Below are 16,314 nucleotides of genomic sequence, written 5' to 3'. Positions count from 1 at the left end.
GTGGGGGTGCGAGGGGTGGGCATGCTGGGAATTATGCTGCAACAGCATGTTTCTCCTACTTTAAACTTTGATATGTATACTCCTCTTCTACTAGAAATATTAAAGTCACAGAGTTTAAGGCTGGAAGGGACCACTAAATCATTTAGTCTGACCTTCTATATATACCGGCTGCCAGCACTACCCAGCATCTGACATTAAACCCAACAATGGAAATGAGACCTACGAGAGACCAGACTGTTGTTTTCCACAGGGAGAGAATAGGAGGGACTAAAGTGCACCAGTGCTTGAGGTACCTGCAATGGCAGGGAAATGATTAAATGAGATACACATCGACAATCCTGGCAAGTGACCTCTCAATCTCATGTACCGAGGAAGGCGACAAAACCCCCGAAGGTCACTGCCAATCTGACCTGGGGGAAAATTTCTTCCTGACCCTACATACAGTGATGGCCAGTCTCGTCTTCCAAAGGTGGGGCACTCCCCGAGTGGACCTCTTTGCCACCAGGGGGAACAGGAAATGCAGTTAGTTCTGCTCCCTGCAAGGGATCAGTGATGGCTCACTGAGAGATGCCTTTCTCCTGCCATGGTCAGACAGTCTCATGTATGTCTTCCCATCGATACCTCTAATACACATGGTCCTCATAAACAGGGCTTGCATCCTGATGGCCCTGTCATGGCTCCGTCAGCATTGGTTGGGAACGCTACTCAAGTTATCAGTGGCCTGGCCTTGTATGCTCCTCTCGCAGCCAGAACATCTCTTAGGATCATGGTCGTCTGCTGCACCCGGACTTAGCCTCTTAGCACCTGACAGCATGGACGCTCCATGGCTAAGCCGGGAAGAGCAATCCTGCTTGGCTCAGGTTCAGAAGATTCCATTAGAAAGCAGAAAACCTTCCTCTAGGGCATCTTACCAAGCCACGCGGAAGCACTTTGCCTACTGGCAGCTCGCTGAGATCTCTCTCCAACAAAATCACCTATCCAGGTGATCTTGGACTATTTGCTTCACCTAAAACAAGCCAACTTCACAATCTTGTCAGTTAAAGTGCGCCTACCAGTGATATTGGCCTTTCATCCTCCTGTGCAGGGCAGAATGTTTTTTTCGCACGAGATGACAGCCAGGTTCCTCAGAGGCCCGGAAAAGCTCTTCCCACCACTGTGGGACCTGGTTCCCCAGAGGGATCTGAACCTTGTTCTCCCCAGGCTCACTGGACCACCCTTTGAAACCTTGGCTTCTTGTTCCCTCATGCACCTGTCCTGGAAGGTCGCGTTCCTAGTAGCGATTACTTCAGTGAGGTGGGTCTCAGAGATTAAGGCCCTGACCTCAGAACCTCCCTACACGGTCTTTTACAAAGACAATGTCCAGCTATGGCCTCATCCAGTGTTCCTGCCAAAGATGATATCTCACTTCCCTGTCAACTAAGACATTTTTCTACTTGTCTTCTGTCCAAAACCTCACAACTCCAACGGGGAGAAATGTCTATATAATCTTGATGTCAGGAGAGCCCTGGCTTCCTACATTGACAGGACCAGGCCCTTCCATCAATCCACACAACTCTTCATTGCGATTGCCTACTGAATGAAAGAGTGTAGCTGTATCATCCCAGTGAATCTTGAAGTGGATCATAGCCTGCATTCGAGCCTGTTACGAGGAGGCTGGAGCCGCGCCCCCAAGATCTGTGACAGCCCACTCCACAAAGGCCCAGGTGTCTTCAGTGGCCTTCCTGGTGCATGTACCAGTACAGGACATCTGTAGAGCTGCTACATGGTCTTAAGTACATACCTTCATGTCCCACTATGCCCATCACACAGCAGGCTCAGGACGACGCTGGCTTTGGCAGAGCAGTGTTGCAAACATCACCCTGTGCACTCCTGCCTGCCTCCGCAGATACTGCTGGTAAGTCACTTAATTGGAAATGGACATAAGCAAGCACTTGAAGAAAGAACGGTTACTTACCTTGTAACTCTTGTTGTCCATTCCACAACACACTCTCCTTTCCCTCAATTGAAGTTGTAGCAAGAAGGAACTCAGAGGAAGGGGGGAGCTGGCACCTTCCTCTATATGGGCGCATTTGCATGCTGCTCCAGAGGGCGCTAGAGCCAGCCCTACGGGTACCACTAGGGGAAAAATTTCCAGCACCAGTGCATGTGGCACACACGTGCCTAATTGGGAATGAACATGAGCAACGCATCTCGAAGAATAACAGTTACAAGGTCATTAACCGTTCCATTTCTTTACACAAGTCTGCCAGATGAACCCTGTTCTGAACTTCATGAAGTCCTGAATCTTTACTGACTAATGATTGCCAGGCATGTTAAATTCTGTGTTGGAGTTTTGATTTGGCTTAAATTCCAGTAGGGACTTCCTAATTAGGAAATGAAACTGAGCCTGCGGAAGAAGGGAAAAAAAAAACTTGCGGTGGGGGAACTGTCTCTTTCCTTTCGTTGTAGTTGGACCCGAGAAGATGATTTTGGGAACCGACTGTTTAGCTTGCTTCTCTAACTTAATGCTACATCAAATGAAACATCTTTGTCTTTTACTAGAATTTTTTGTGTGTGTGTGGTGTACTCTAAATAGATCTACTAGGCTTCACTTCTTGAAGAGTAAATGGTGATTTGAAATCTTTTAAATCAAGTTTTGAGGACTTTAGTAACTCAACCAGAGGTTATGGGCTTACTATAGGAGTGGGTGATGAGGTTCTGTAGCCTGCAATGTGCAGGAGGTCAGGCTAGATGAATCATGATGGTCCCTTCTGGCCTTAAAAGTATATGGGTCTATAACAGGCTTTGTTTTTAATTAGTTCTGGGGGAATATTTCTAATGACCCATTAAATGCTTGTATGTTTTTGGGCATTTGACCTCATGTATTTTCTTTGTTTTAGCCACAGCTTGACAGCCCTGTGAAAAGGGATCCTATGTTTTTCTTCTTATTTCAGATTCTCTAGAAGAGAAAATTGAGTTAGGTTATCCCTTCAAGAAACAGTAGTAGAAGGTGCTTCAGTGCCTAATTTGTCATCTACCCATGTTTCTGTCTGTCTTTTTTTTTTTTTGGGTGTATTTCTGTTCTCTTTGTTGTTTGGAATACTTCCCAATTTTTTGTGATGTGGATTTAATTTGTGTGTTGTTTTCATTTTCCAACTCAGTAATGTAAATCTAATTTATTGGGAAACAGGGGCCCTGTTACTATGAATTGTCACAGATCAACGATCTGTATCATTAACAGCGATGCTACTGTTTTTTAAGAAGTAATAATGCTTGATTCTCCCACTGATTTAAAATACTCTTCTCATATTTTTAAACCAGGAAGTAGAACTACTGTATTAATAAGATGGGGAGAAATAATTTTTTTGTAATTTTTCAGATGAGTAAGAATCCTTTTCAGTTGGCTAGGTAGTTACTCTGGACAGTGTTTACTCTAGAAGAATTATTGTTCAGTTCAGTCACTTGTTTCTTACCATTTCCTTGCATTTGGGGCATGTTGAATCAGATTTATACAGTATTTGTTAATTGTTTAATACTAATTGCCCGTTTTCAGAATTGATCAGCAGCTTTCACATTTAGTATTACTACCACCTTCTTAATCCAGCACTGTGAACAGTGAAGAATAAGTTGAGTTACATAGCTAGGTATCAGGTACCCTTCCCACCTTCTAGATTCTAGCAAACCAAGCTTTGCTAACAGTTCACAATTCAGTCCACTCCCCTCTCTTAGACCCTGTCTACACTTACCTCCGAAATTTGGCAGCAGTTGACGGGAGTTACGCAAGCTACGCAAAAAACTTGTGTAACTCCCGTCGACTTCTCTGCTTCTCTTCTGCGCACCGTACTCACTGCACTGTGCCGACGGGAACTGCGTTCCCGTTGACACAGTGCTATGCCACTTGTGAAGGTGGTCTTAGTTCGTTGATTTCTGGATCGACAGAGCGGGTCTTCACTGATCGCTCAGTCGATCCAGAGAAATCGATCTGATGGCGGTGACTTTGCCACCAGCAGTGTAGCCGTAGCCTAAATATCCAAAGAACTGATTTCGTCTGGTTGTGATCTCCATTCACCAGTGATTCTATCCATTCATCTTCCACTCTAGGCTTCTAAGATGCTCTAAAAATTTTATTGTTTCCTAGTAAGGCTAGTAGGCATAACAGAAACTTTTGATGTTCTGAAGACTCCTCTTTTTATTTACTAGGATAAAGTAGACATTCACAGATTTAAATTAGATCCTAATGTTTCTAGTATTGAAAAGACTTTAAAATGTGTTTATGCAAATATTACAGAGTGATAGAGGATCAAAAAAGGATGGGGGAAACATTACTCTAGATTTATTTTTCTTAAAAAATAAACAAAACAAACCCTCAAATCCCCAAACAAGTGTTCAGTATCTCCAGGAAATGTTCTACAACTTTTCAGTACATTTCTGTTTAAATGCCAAAATACAGTTCAACTTCTTGTGTTATATTTCTGGATTAGAATAATAAAAGAATGCTTAGTTGTAGAACCTATATAAATATTTCACTTTTATTCATGTAAAGGCACTACAATGATACAGAATGTTTGGTGATGAATGCTTTCTATTGATAGGAATTTATGTTGTATCTTTGTTTTCACTTGCAGAAAGATAAGCTGCTTATGGTACTGGGTTCACTTGGAGAAACCATATCCTACCACAAAAGTAACATCAATTCAGAGCAGCCTGAGCTAATGTTAATACACCACAGAATGGCATTTATTAGCATTTCACTTTTCACTGTCCGACTGTTGCAAACACTTCTCCCTGTAGAAAAGGTGAGGGTGAAACAAAGTTAGTAATAATATGAATACTGTTAATGTTTTTATTGATTTGAAAATGTAATCTTGTTTTGCCTTTGCATACTGGAAGAGCACAAGGAGGTATTTTTCTCAGATAAGTTTGGTCAGTGGTGCTGGTAACTTAGCCTGTTTGCAAGAAAGGGAACCTGGTGAATTGCTGAGGTGGCAGGATCATGGAATAGAATGCCCACCTCTACCCTCTTCTCAGTTTTTAAGTTTGCCAGGGCCTTTGGCAAAGGTCTGTTGCAGTTTTCAGTTCCTGCTAAAGACAGAATTTTTGTTAACTTTTTTCAATTTTTTTTTGACAGAACCCAATGTTATTCCTTCCCCATAGCTCCTGGAATGAGAACACAAGTGTGGGTGGGTGTGTGGTGAGAGCAAGGAAGAGGCATAGAATGTCACATTCCACCTTGTGTCACGATATACTTTCATGAGCAGTATGCTCATTCATGTTTAAAATGAGCAGTAGAAGTCCTGCTCTGTATCATAGGGAGCAGGAGCATGTGGCTTGGGGCAAGAAGACTCTCTCTCTGGTGGCAGTTGGCGATTGGAATGTGGGTTGGAACAGCATTATCACAAAAGAAGTACTTACTCTTGAAGATTCATTCATTCATTGTAACTGCTGCTAGCACTGTGCATTGATTATGGATGCATCATTTCCAAGTACCATACCTGGAACCATATTAGATCAGTAGATTAGGTTATGCAGGAAACAAGATTTAAATTGACTTAATTATGTGACTGGTTTACAGAGGGTTTATTTGCTTAGATTGATTAACTGGGAAAGCCTTTTAATAGGATATTTATACAAAAGCATGATTTTATCACTGCTGCGTTTTTCAAGCAATTCCAAGAGATGTGTGGTTTGCGAGACAATGCTGCCCTCTGCTTGTTTATAGAAAATTTAACACTATTCAGGTACAATTATTTTTGTTTCACTTAGTGTATATATTAAGACACTTAAATTTTTGTCTGATGCCTGAAACATTATGTGCCATGATAATACCGTATGTTTTTCAGTAACTTTAAACTTTTTAGGTTACTGTTTGCAAAGAATTATTACATCATGATAAAAACCCTGCAATTATCTATAAATTGTAGACAATCTAAAAAATTAAAGCTCTATTTTGGAATGAAGTCTTTAGAAACCACTTGAGAAGTTTTCAGTTTATATTTAACAACTTGTCTATATTTAAACAGTTTTTTGCCACTTTGGTCTGCAGTGTAACTTTGTTTTTCCAGAAATTTTGCAACCTAACACTCATTGTCTAAGAGGGTCATTTAAGTGATACAAATATGATTTACTATGAATTATATTGTACTATTCAATGCATATGCCTTCTCTCTAGCCCCTAAAATTTGTACATATATCAATTTGTGTATAAGCACTATTTTCATTACTATCATTTTGTGCTCAGCATATGGATTTTTATTTATTTATTTTTTGTCTTATATATGGACAGGAGTTGAGCAATGTAGTTATCAAACTCTGAATTACTAATTTGAGCTAAGTGACCACTTATTTCTATCACACCAACTTCTCATTTGGTAATACGTTGCGAAATCTTGCCACTGTAGAGCTGCAAGTATTTTAATGATACCTGTAGTGATAACATTATAAAAGGAAGGAGCTACAGAAATAATTATGGATCTGTGTGTTACTTAACATCTGCTGGTTATTCATTAGAGAAAATTTAACAAATTAGGGGAGGATCCCATCCTGGGGCTGAACTATGCAGATGTACATTACTTCAGCACAGATATACACCAAAAATGTCTGTGCCCCCCTCAATTTTTCCTAAAAAAGTTGCCTGCATCTGGAAGTCACTTTGCAGATCTTCTATTTTTTTAAAAAAGTACTAAATTACAGAATTGAGGGTTGTACTTGTTAAATAATTCAAAAGTTGAATTTAATGCCTAATGTTTATACTGTATTTGAATAATTTTTTCCTTTTCCCTGAACTTTCCTCAAGGCCAGCAAAGTGTTACCAGAGAATTTGGTGACTGCTTTATTTCTTCTTTCTCTGGACATGCCCTTCTCCTTGGAATATCCAAGCATTCATGAGTCTGTTGCAGCCTATTTGGAGCAGATGAATTCTGAGAGCTACAGCATTTATAAACAAGCTACAAACATTGTTTATTCAATTGACTGCACCTGTAACTTTATGATGGATGTCCATAAGGAGGTATGGAATTCTGGTATACAAACTATATTTCAAAGCCTTTTGAAAATTACAAAAACGACAAAAAAACTAGAGGCCAAAATATTTAGGAGTGAGATTATTCATTGTTCTGTGTTGATATGTATACTTGTCCAAGACATGCAGTTAACAATCAGTTCACTTAGTTCACAAAGTTGAGAAAATCTTGCAAGCGCAGAAGTTTAAAAATAAGGCGGCATCGCTATTTGAATTTATAACCAGAAATGTATCAAAGTAATGAGAAGTGTTTTTGTTTTCAGGGAAAAATGCTGTAAAGTAATTGTGCATTACTTGAAATAATTTAGAACATCTTATATTCCAAGCAGTCTGAATAACATGGCACTTACTACTAGGTAAAGACCGTTGGGCATTCATTATGCTACTGATTTTGAGAGAGAGATTGTTATTTTCATGTGTTTTATGGACATTTACTCCGTTAGGTACTCTTAAGTCCTTAACAGAGAGACAAGGAATAATATGTTTAATTGCATTAAGTGGTTCATGTCCTCTTCCATTACCACTGTAAACTTGTTCCTATTTGTACAGAATACTTCACTCCTTGTTCCATTAATAAAGCCAGTGAGGGAAGAAGTTAAATCAGGCCCAGTACCAAAGAAGTGTAGTGTTAGTTCTGAACAGAAGTATCACCATGTAGTTAAAATGCATTCATCAGTTACATACACAGATTCAGAAACTGAACATATGTTCTTGTACTTAACATCCAACTTAACTAGCTCTTACAATTAAAGTTTAAATTATTCATATTTAATATCTAACTCTAAAGGCTTAGTTATCCTTAACAAATATACAAAAATATCATGTTTTCTGTTTTGATGTGATTAATAAAATTAGTTCTAATACAAATAATATGGATTAATAGTGCAATACTTTATAGACTCTAGTTAAGAAAACACATTGATATTTACTGTAGTCTCAGGGTATATTTCATTTGTAAAAATAGTTCACAGTGTTAAGGGTTCAGGAATATTTTGAGATGCTCTGATTGTGTTATGGTCTTAATGCTGCAAAGTGCTGGATGCTTTCAGTTCGTATTGAAGTTAACGGGAATTGAGGAAGTTCAGCATCTCTGAGGTATTTAGCAGCCCACAAGATAAAGCCGTAATTGTGTGCATTTGTACTAGCTAATGTGGACAATTGATCAGATTGTTATATTTTGTTTTAAATTTATTTAATAGTAACTGTAACTTGTTATCCTGGTTAACCACATGGAATGTTATTTTAATTAGAGAAACAGACTGATCCTGGTAAGATGTAATTGGTGGATACCACCAAATTTTCTAGTCCTCAGAATGTATAGAAGTATCTTATACTTTTTATATTATTAACATTGATAATTGCCTTTCTTTTCTTTTCTTTTCGCTTTTTTTTAGGGAGAAAAAAATCTCTTTGAATTAATAGAATTGGCAGATCAGGCTGTAAATAGTCTTCCTTATCATCAGCACTTTCCCTTGCTTCAGGAAATCATCCACATTTGCTTGAATATGTAAATAAGTTATAACTTTAAATTATTACTGTTTGAGGAAGTACATAGTTTTCTTTGTATAGAAGAAATGTTTCCCATATGTTGCAGGTGAAGTGTGTGATCTTTACTTGTTCTAGATTGTGGTCTTATTCCCATCATTAATGTATCCAGGCATATCTTAAAAGAAAACAGCTGTGCAAAGTTTATTCACTAAACTAGTTACAAAAAAGGGTAGAGCACTAGGATTTTTTTTTTTAAAAGCATCTTAAATGTATTTGAAGGTAGAAGCCACCATTTTAACTCTGACATTATTTGAAAATAGATTAGAAATAACTTTAAAGTTAACAAGTTGAAGGACAACCTGGCATAATTTTGCAATTGAAGCTTAAATGTGATAATGAGGAGTTGCGTGTAAATTCCAATGGGAGCTTATTTACCAAAAATCTTTTTTAAACATAGAATAGGTAAATAATTTCTGCTAGTCTGTGGTTCTTGAAAAGGAGATTCTGCATTGTACTCTTGGTATGAAATTCAAATGTTAGGTGGCTAATTATATTTCAGAATTCTTTTCATTTTAATGTACATAGTTTCTGTGGAAAACTGGTCTCTGACAATTGTGAGCAAGTTATAAAGGCAGGAAACAACAAATTTCATAGTTTGAGGAGACATTTCTTTTAATGCTGTTGGAAAATGTGAATTCCACTCCTTTGTTTTCTGCTGCCAATTAGATCAGTTAAATGTTTATTACTACAAGTGGATTTGCAACTAGCTATTAGTGATAAACAATCACTTTAAAAAATTGTGCTCCTTTTTTCAGTATCCATTGCAAGCTTGAGATAGACTTTGTTTTTAGTTATCTCAATTCACTTACATGTAAGTTGTTTTGATCACATGCCAGATTTACACAATTTAAAGATGACTAAAATATGAAAAATATCACAATATTTATACATTTTTAAAATTCCACAACCCAGATTACTAGTATGATCATCTATAGTGCCACATTACAATTAAGATTAAATTAAATGAAATGTGCATATCAGTGTTACAAGTTGCAGTTTTACAAAGTTGGAGGAAAATACAAAATGACCTCTGAACTCTCTGTATATTGAGTCATTTCCTCTTCAAAATGACAACAGTCTGTATTTTAGGAGGAATGTTACCTATATGCTATGCATCCACTGGATGTCATGATAAATTTTGCAGAAATCTTCCATGTCTAACTCTGTAAAACAAACATGTTTATCAATATGGTACAACAAACTATAACAGCTAATTTATCTTGGGTATTTAACTGTTTCCACTTGTAGCTGGAAGTCTGCCCAGGCTAGCCCATTGCTGCAGGCAGAGAGTCAGAAGGTACTCCTCCATCTGTTGTCCCATCCTCTGCTGAATATAAAAACTGAAGCTTATCATTGCTGCCTGGAAATAGTTAAGGTTAGTGCTACATATGAGTTTTGTAATGTTTTCTTTGAAGAAATGGTGGATTTTTTTTGTCATTTTTATCAGTGGTTTTACAGTTTATTCTGTTTCCAGTCTGCTACATATTGATCTGGATTTGAAGATTGAGGTTTTATTTGTAAAAGAGTGAAGTTTAACTGATTAGGATACAGATCATATTATATATAGTGGCAGGGATTTATATTGTTTAATAAATTGAAATAATGTGTTTAGATTTTTTCCAAAAACCCTCTCAACATCCTGTATCTCATTTTTAATAATTGTACCTCCCTTATAACAGATTAAAATGAAATATTTAAATTAATTTTAGATCATAATTGAGTGATCATTTATGCAGTCTAGTTAGCTTGGACGCTGAAGCTCAACTGTTCAGTTCATTTTTATTTCTGGTTATTTTCACTTTTTGATCCTTGTGCATTAGTGCAATGTCATTTGAGTTGACAACTCTTCTAGTAAAGGTTCACTTATACAAAAAGTTTACTGAAAGTATTAAAGTCATAAACATGTTTTGTGAATCAACATTTTAGACTTCAAGTAATTGATGCAGGATTTCTTTAAACTAATAGATGACCTGAAAGGACAACAGAAATTGTTTTGTGTCCTTTTCTTCTTTATGAATTAAACACCTGTTTAAAGTGTTAAATTTAAGACAAATCAACCTTTTTGTGTATTTACCTAATTTTTACTTTAAAAAAAATCAGGAATATTAAGTCCGGTTTCTTCATTTTTCTGTGGATACCTTATGGATGACTCACATATGTGGATTGACAGGGAATTTTTCATCCTTTAGTCAAAAGGATAGAGTTGTGAGTTCCTTAAAACGTAGCTGTGTTCTGAAAAGTGACTAAGTAGAAATGGCAACTTCTTACTCAACAGCTTACTCCCTGCTTGTAGAGTTGTATTTGTTCACTTCAGTGACAAATATATATTTTACTTCTTTTTACTAGTCTGTCTAAATGTTATCTCTTCCAAAACAACACAACTATGGGCAGAGAGAACTGTGGATTCTTTTTCTCTATCAACAGAACTGCTTACTAAATTTCAATCATATATATTTGTGCAATCAACCGAAGGAATTGCTTGTACACATGTTACATAGAGTGGTTAAATTCACTTATAGTATCTGTGTTACTAAGGCTGATGCATAAAATAGATAGAACACTGGTTGAGTTTCACAGACAGCAGTTACAATCAAACATCATTTTACTTTTGAACAGATGGAAATCCTTTAGACTCAAATTAAAAAACCCCTCCGTTCTTGCCCCAGAAAGCTATCTCTTTGTACTCTGTCTGTACAGTGTCTAGCACACTGTGGTTTAGGTCTGGGACTGAGGCACCTAGGCATTATCGCAATACAAATAATATTCAAACTACTATTTTTAATCACCTTTTACAATTCAATACGTGTTCCAAATGTTTACATTAAATAGATGTTCACAACAACAAAAACAAAAGTTTTTAAGGAGTTTGAATAAAATCCAGTAACTTCTCAGTTGTTTTTCATTTTCTCTTTCATAGTATCTGTGATGTCATAATCCTACTAATTCTCTATTTATCTATCATCTGAGGTAGACAAGAACTAATTTTTTGATGAAAACAATAAAAGGACAGAAACTTTTCTCCGGGTCATGTTATATGAGCGGTACTCTATTTTTTCCTTTGTAAGGCACCTTTAAGGAATTTTGGTGAAATGCTGTTCCCATTGAAGTTGATGGCATACCACATTGACTTCAGAAGAGCCAGAATTTCTTCCATGACTTTTTTCCCTCCAAATATATGTTTTATAATACATGGATTGTTCCTGTCTAACCTAGTTTTTGCAGTTTGGGAAAATATATGCATACTGGATGAGATATTGTATATATAGTTTGACTGATTCTTTTTACTGAAACTTCTTTTAGTAAATCCCTGTGATTTTATGCTATTTGGAAATTTCTCCTGGACCAGAAGACTGAAACAACATTCAGCCTTTAAAGAGAGTTAATAAAGGATCAATATCAAGAACTTGCTTTTGCTTGGGATTCTCAGTCAAAAGACAAAGGCGTCTTCTTCTGTAGTGCACCACTTTTTCAGGACTGTGGTCCTCTGAAACGCTCAGGAAGTGCCTAATAACCACAAATGAAAATTAAGATACCAAGTTGTCACAGCTGGAAAGGGAGGATAGCAACAACCTGTCAAAAATAAAATGTTTGTGTTGTCATATCTATCTAATCTATCTATCTATCTATCTATTTATGTATCTATCTATCTATCATTTATGAAGCAGCAGTAGCACCAACACTTATGAATGCTTATACTGTTTATTTTGGGACATTTTAGCATAGTATGCTCAAGTCCTTATCCCTGGAACACACAAAGTAAGAAACAGTGTCTGCAAGACAAGTTATAGAAATGGGAATATCCTTGAATTTTGAAATTAACCATTTACATTTTTTGTTCAAGGAATGCTTGGGTATCCATAATGTCACAAAACCCGTGTCTTCAATTTGCCAGGGAGTTCACTTTCTTCTTCATCCAAAAATTTTATATGAAATATCCACATTTGGCCTCCAGGAGTCCAAAAATGAGGTACAGTATTTTTAAAAAAAAAAAATCTTACTCTGGGTTGACATTTATGCATAAAGGAATCCATCTCAATATCATCAATGGTATTTTTGGTCTTACATTGAGAGATGAAAAGATAATGTTAATATTATCTTCACGAATTGTAATAAAAGAGTTAAAAGTACCTTTGTTAGGAAAGTAATAATAAAACTGAGAAACCACTAATAATTACACTGCATAGCTTATGTACTGAAAAGCTGTTTATGCAGAGAATCTGTGCAAAGGATTCTTTCCTGTGCATGTACTAACATACAGATGAAATTAACCTTCAGATTAAAAACCTTCTCCAATGCACTGATTTTATTGGGAAGATATAGTAAAGACGGCTATGTTTTGTTTTGTTTTTAATCTTATTATCCTGACTAGCAAATATCCATTCTATCAATATCAAAATAACTCTAAGTACTAGTATAACAAGGATTGTGAAGTGCCTAGAAAGTTAAATGGATATCCTCTTAAGAGTACAGAGAATATTTTTTAAAATTTTGAATACCCTTTGAATTTATATTGATAACAAATAATCTTAGGTCCTGATTCATCATATATATTTGAAGGATTGGGTTTGTAATTTATATTCACTCCCTGGATCTAATTTAGAACTGATGTGAGCAAGTGTAAATTAATTGAAATAAACTGAAATGTAGTTGAAATCAATGTAGATATACTTACTTTTTAGCAGATTTGAATTTGTACTATTGTCTGTCGATGGTTAACTATTCCCTTAAAGCTATGTGCAAGCAATAAATAACAGCTTTCTTTGGCTAAAATTTTGCTTAAAAGCATTCCTTCAAAGATTAATATCTTTAAAAGGCTTAAATAAAATTTTGTTGGAATATATACATTTTGTGCGTGTGTTTTCTAAAATTGTATTTTCTAAAAGAGCAAGTACTGTGATTTCTCTAATTTAGATGCTTCTTTAAAATGACTCCAGTTTTCTGTTTTTTTAAGAAATAAGAACCATATTAGAAATTGAATTTTACTTTTGCAAATACAATTTAAATTGCGCTGAACTAAGGAGGGAAATTGTTGGATTTGGAGTGTATACACATATGCTCTTGATTTGATGCTCTTCTTTTTACCTTTAAACAGGTGGCATTCCCACCATCTTCCTAATTATCTTTCTAACAAAATATATACATTCAGATCAGATCTAGACTTAAACTTTTCCTACAGTTTGCGGTTTGCACTTCGTTACTGAAGTTAAGTTTCAACTTAAGCTTTCAAGCACTTAATATCAGGGTGACTTAACAGAAGATCCATGCAATCCAATGTAGGGACTATGAATTTGCTATGCTGTTATAATCTCAGTCTGTGAAAGATAAATTAGTGAGTTACGGTTATCCACTGTGGCTGTTAAATGTTTTTTTGTTGTTTGGAGGGAGTGGGCATCTAGCTTTTGTTACATATACAGTGTTTTAGCAGCCTGGAAGCTTTAGTATGCCTTTACAGTGTAAAGAAGGCCAGGCTCTCAGAAGATAGTGTTTCTCCTTGTTGCCCATTAGAACAAAAACAACATTCAGCTCTTAAACCCTTTGAAACATATATAGCTATTGGTGATTTGTCGCAAGTGTTATCTGACTCTTAGGCCATGTGTACACTTTACTGGTGTAGGATTACTGATAAACTGTACCAGCATAGCACTTCTAGTGTGGATAAGACTATACCAGGGAAGTTGCACTTATAGTGAAACCAGCCCCCACAAACTAAACAAGCTCTACCAGTAAAAATGCAGCATCGCAGTTTAGCTAGAGATGTCTGCTGGCACAGCTGTGTTGGTAAGGGATCACAACTCTTCGCACTCCCGACTGATGAAGTTATGCCATCAGAAGCCTGCAGACCAGATGTAGACTTAGCTTGCTTAATTTGAGAAGCACATCTTTGGTTAATATACAAGGAGCAGTTTTGACAATTTTCTTGAAGAAAGACAAATGGTCATGTAACTAATTTTAAATCACTTTGGGGAAAAAACAGTATGTTATGGAAATTGTACTTCTCTGGAACATTTAATTCTCAGATAAGAAGGGAAAGAGAACTTGTATAAATCCAGAGACTGAAGGGAAAGTAAGAAAGAGGCCAGTAGGTGTCTGAGTTCATAAAGTGACTAATTTTTCTTATTGAGGAATACTTTCAGTGCATGGAAAGATTTATATTTGTAGAGAATATGAATCAAAGATGTGGGAAGAAGTTATGAGCAAAAGTGTAGTAATGGGATTTGACAAATTAAAAAAACAACAACAATATAACGTGTGTCTTTATTGTATTCTTCACTTAGAACTTTTTCTTTTTGTTTAAGTAGAATGTCCGATATCATAACAGCCATTTAGCAGCTATGCTGTAAGTGAAAATGAGGAGGGATCAGAGCCTAAAATAGAGAAAGAACAAGTTAAAATGACTTAGACAAGTTAGATGTCTTCAAGTCACCACAGGCCTGATAAAATGCATGCTAGAATACTAAAGGAGTTGACCTGGGAGTTATCTGACCCATTAGTGATTATCTTTGAAAAGTCATGGAAGACGGGAGAGATTCCAGAGGACTGGAAAAGGGCAAATATAGTGCCAAAATATAAAAAGGGGAATAAGGACAACTTGGGGAATTACGGACCAGTCAGCTTAACTTCAGTACCTAGAAAAATAATGGCGCAAATAATTAAGCAATCACTTTGCATACACCTAGTAGATAATAAGGTTATAAGTAAAAGTCAGCATGGATTTGTCAAGAACAAATCCTGTCAAGCCAACCTAATAGCTTTCTCTGACAGGGTAACAGCCTTGTGGATAGGGGGAAGTGGTAGATGTAGTATATCTTGACTTTAGTAAGGCTTTTGATATTGTCTCAAATGAACTTCTCATAAACAAAGTAGGAAAATACAACCTAGATGGAGCTACTATAAGATGGGTACATAACTGGTTGGAAAACCATTTCCAGAGAGTAGTTATCAGTAGTTCACATTCATGTTGGAAAGGCATATCTAGTGGGGTCCCACTGGGATCAAGTCTGGGTCCAGTTCTGTTCAATATCTTCATCAGTGATTTAGATAATGACAGAGAGAGTACACTTATAAAGTTTGCAGACAGTACCAAGCTGGGAGGCGTTGCAAGTGCTTTGGAGGATAGGGTTAAAATTCAAAATGGTCTGGACAAACTGGAGAAGTGGGCTGAAGTAAATAGGATGAAATTAAATAAGGACAAATGCAAAGTACTCCACTTAGAAAAGAACAATGAGTTGGCACACATACAAAATGGAAAATGAGTGCCTAGGAAGGAGTACTGCGGAAACAGATCTGGAGATCATAGAGAATTACAAGCTAAATATCCAGAGGGGTAGCTGTGTTAGTCTGTATACAGCAAAAACAATGAGAGTCCTGTAGCACCTTAAAACTATCAAATTTCTGCGGGCATAAGCTTTCGTGGGCTGCAACTGATGAAGTTGGTTGCAGCCCATGAAAGCTTATGCCCGCAGAAATTTGTTAGTCTTTAAGGTGCTACAGGACTCCCGTACAAGCTAAATATGAGTCAACAGTGTAACACTGTTGCAGAAGAAGCAAACATAATTTTGGGATGTATTAGCCAGGAGTGTTGTAAGCAAGACATAAAAAATAATTCTTCTACTCTACTCCACGCTGATTAGACCTCAACTAGAGTACTATGTCCAGTTCTGGGTGCCACATTTTAGGAAAGATGTGGACAAATTAGAGAAAGTCCAGAGAAGAGCAACAAAAATGATTTAAGATCTAGAAAACATGACCAGTGAGGGAAGATTGAAAAA

General features: G+C 36.6%; 1 protein-coding gene across 1 annotated transcript in view; it reads left to right on the top strand.

The window, feature by feature from the left end:
• RTTN (rotatin) overlaps positions 1-16,314 on the top strand; it is a 170,905-nt gene that overhangs the window by 22,984 nt on the left and 131,607 nt on the right. The window contains exons 11-15 of the mRNA XM_067537491.1: positions 4,605-4,775; positions 6,773-6,985; positions 8,392-8,504; positions 9,794-9,920; positions 12,387-12,512. Coding sequence (XP_067393592.1) covers positions 4,605-4,775; positions 6,773-6,985; positions 8,392-8,504; positions 9,794-9,920; positions 12,387-12,512 — 750 coding nt within the window. The remainder of the gene's footprint in view (positions 1-4,604; positions 4,776-6,772; positions 6,986-8,391; positions 8,505-9,793; positions 9,921-12,386; positions 12,513-16,314) is intronic.

This window comes from Emydura macquarii, unplaced genomic scaffold (assembly GCF_026122565.2).
Source record: "Emydura macquarii macquarii isolate MOO-44397 ecotype Brisbane River unplaced genomic scaffold, CSIRO-AGI_Emac_v2 contig_431, whole genome shotgun sequence".
NCBI lineage: Eukaryota > Metazoa > Chordata > Testudines > Chelidae > Emydura > Emydura macquarii.
This window is presented reverse-complemented; position numbering and strand designations above follow the sequence as displayed.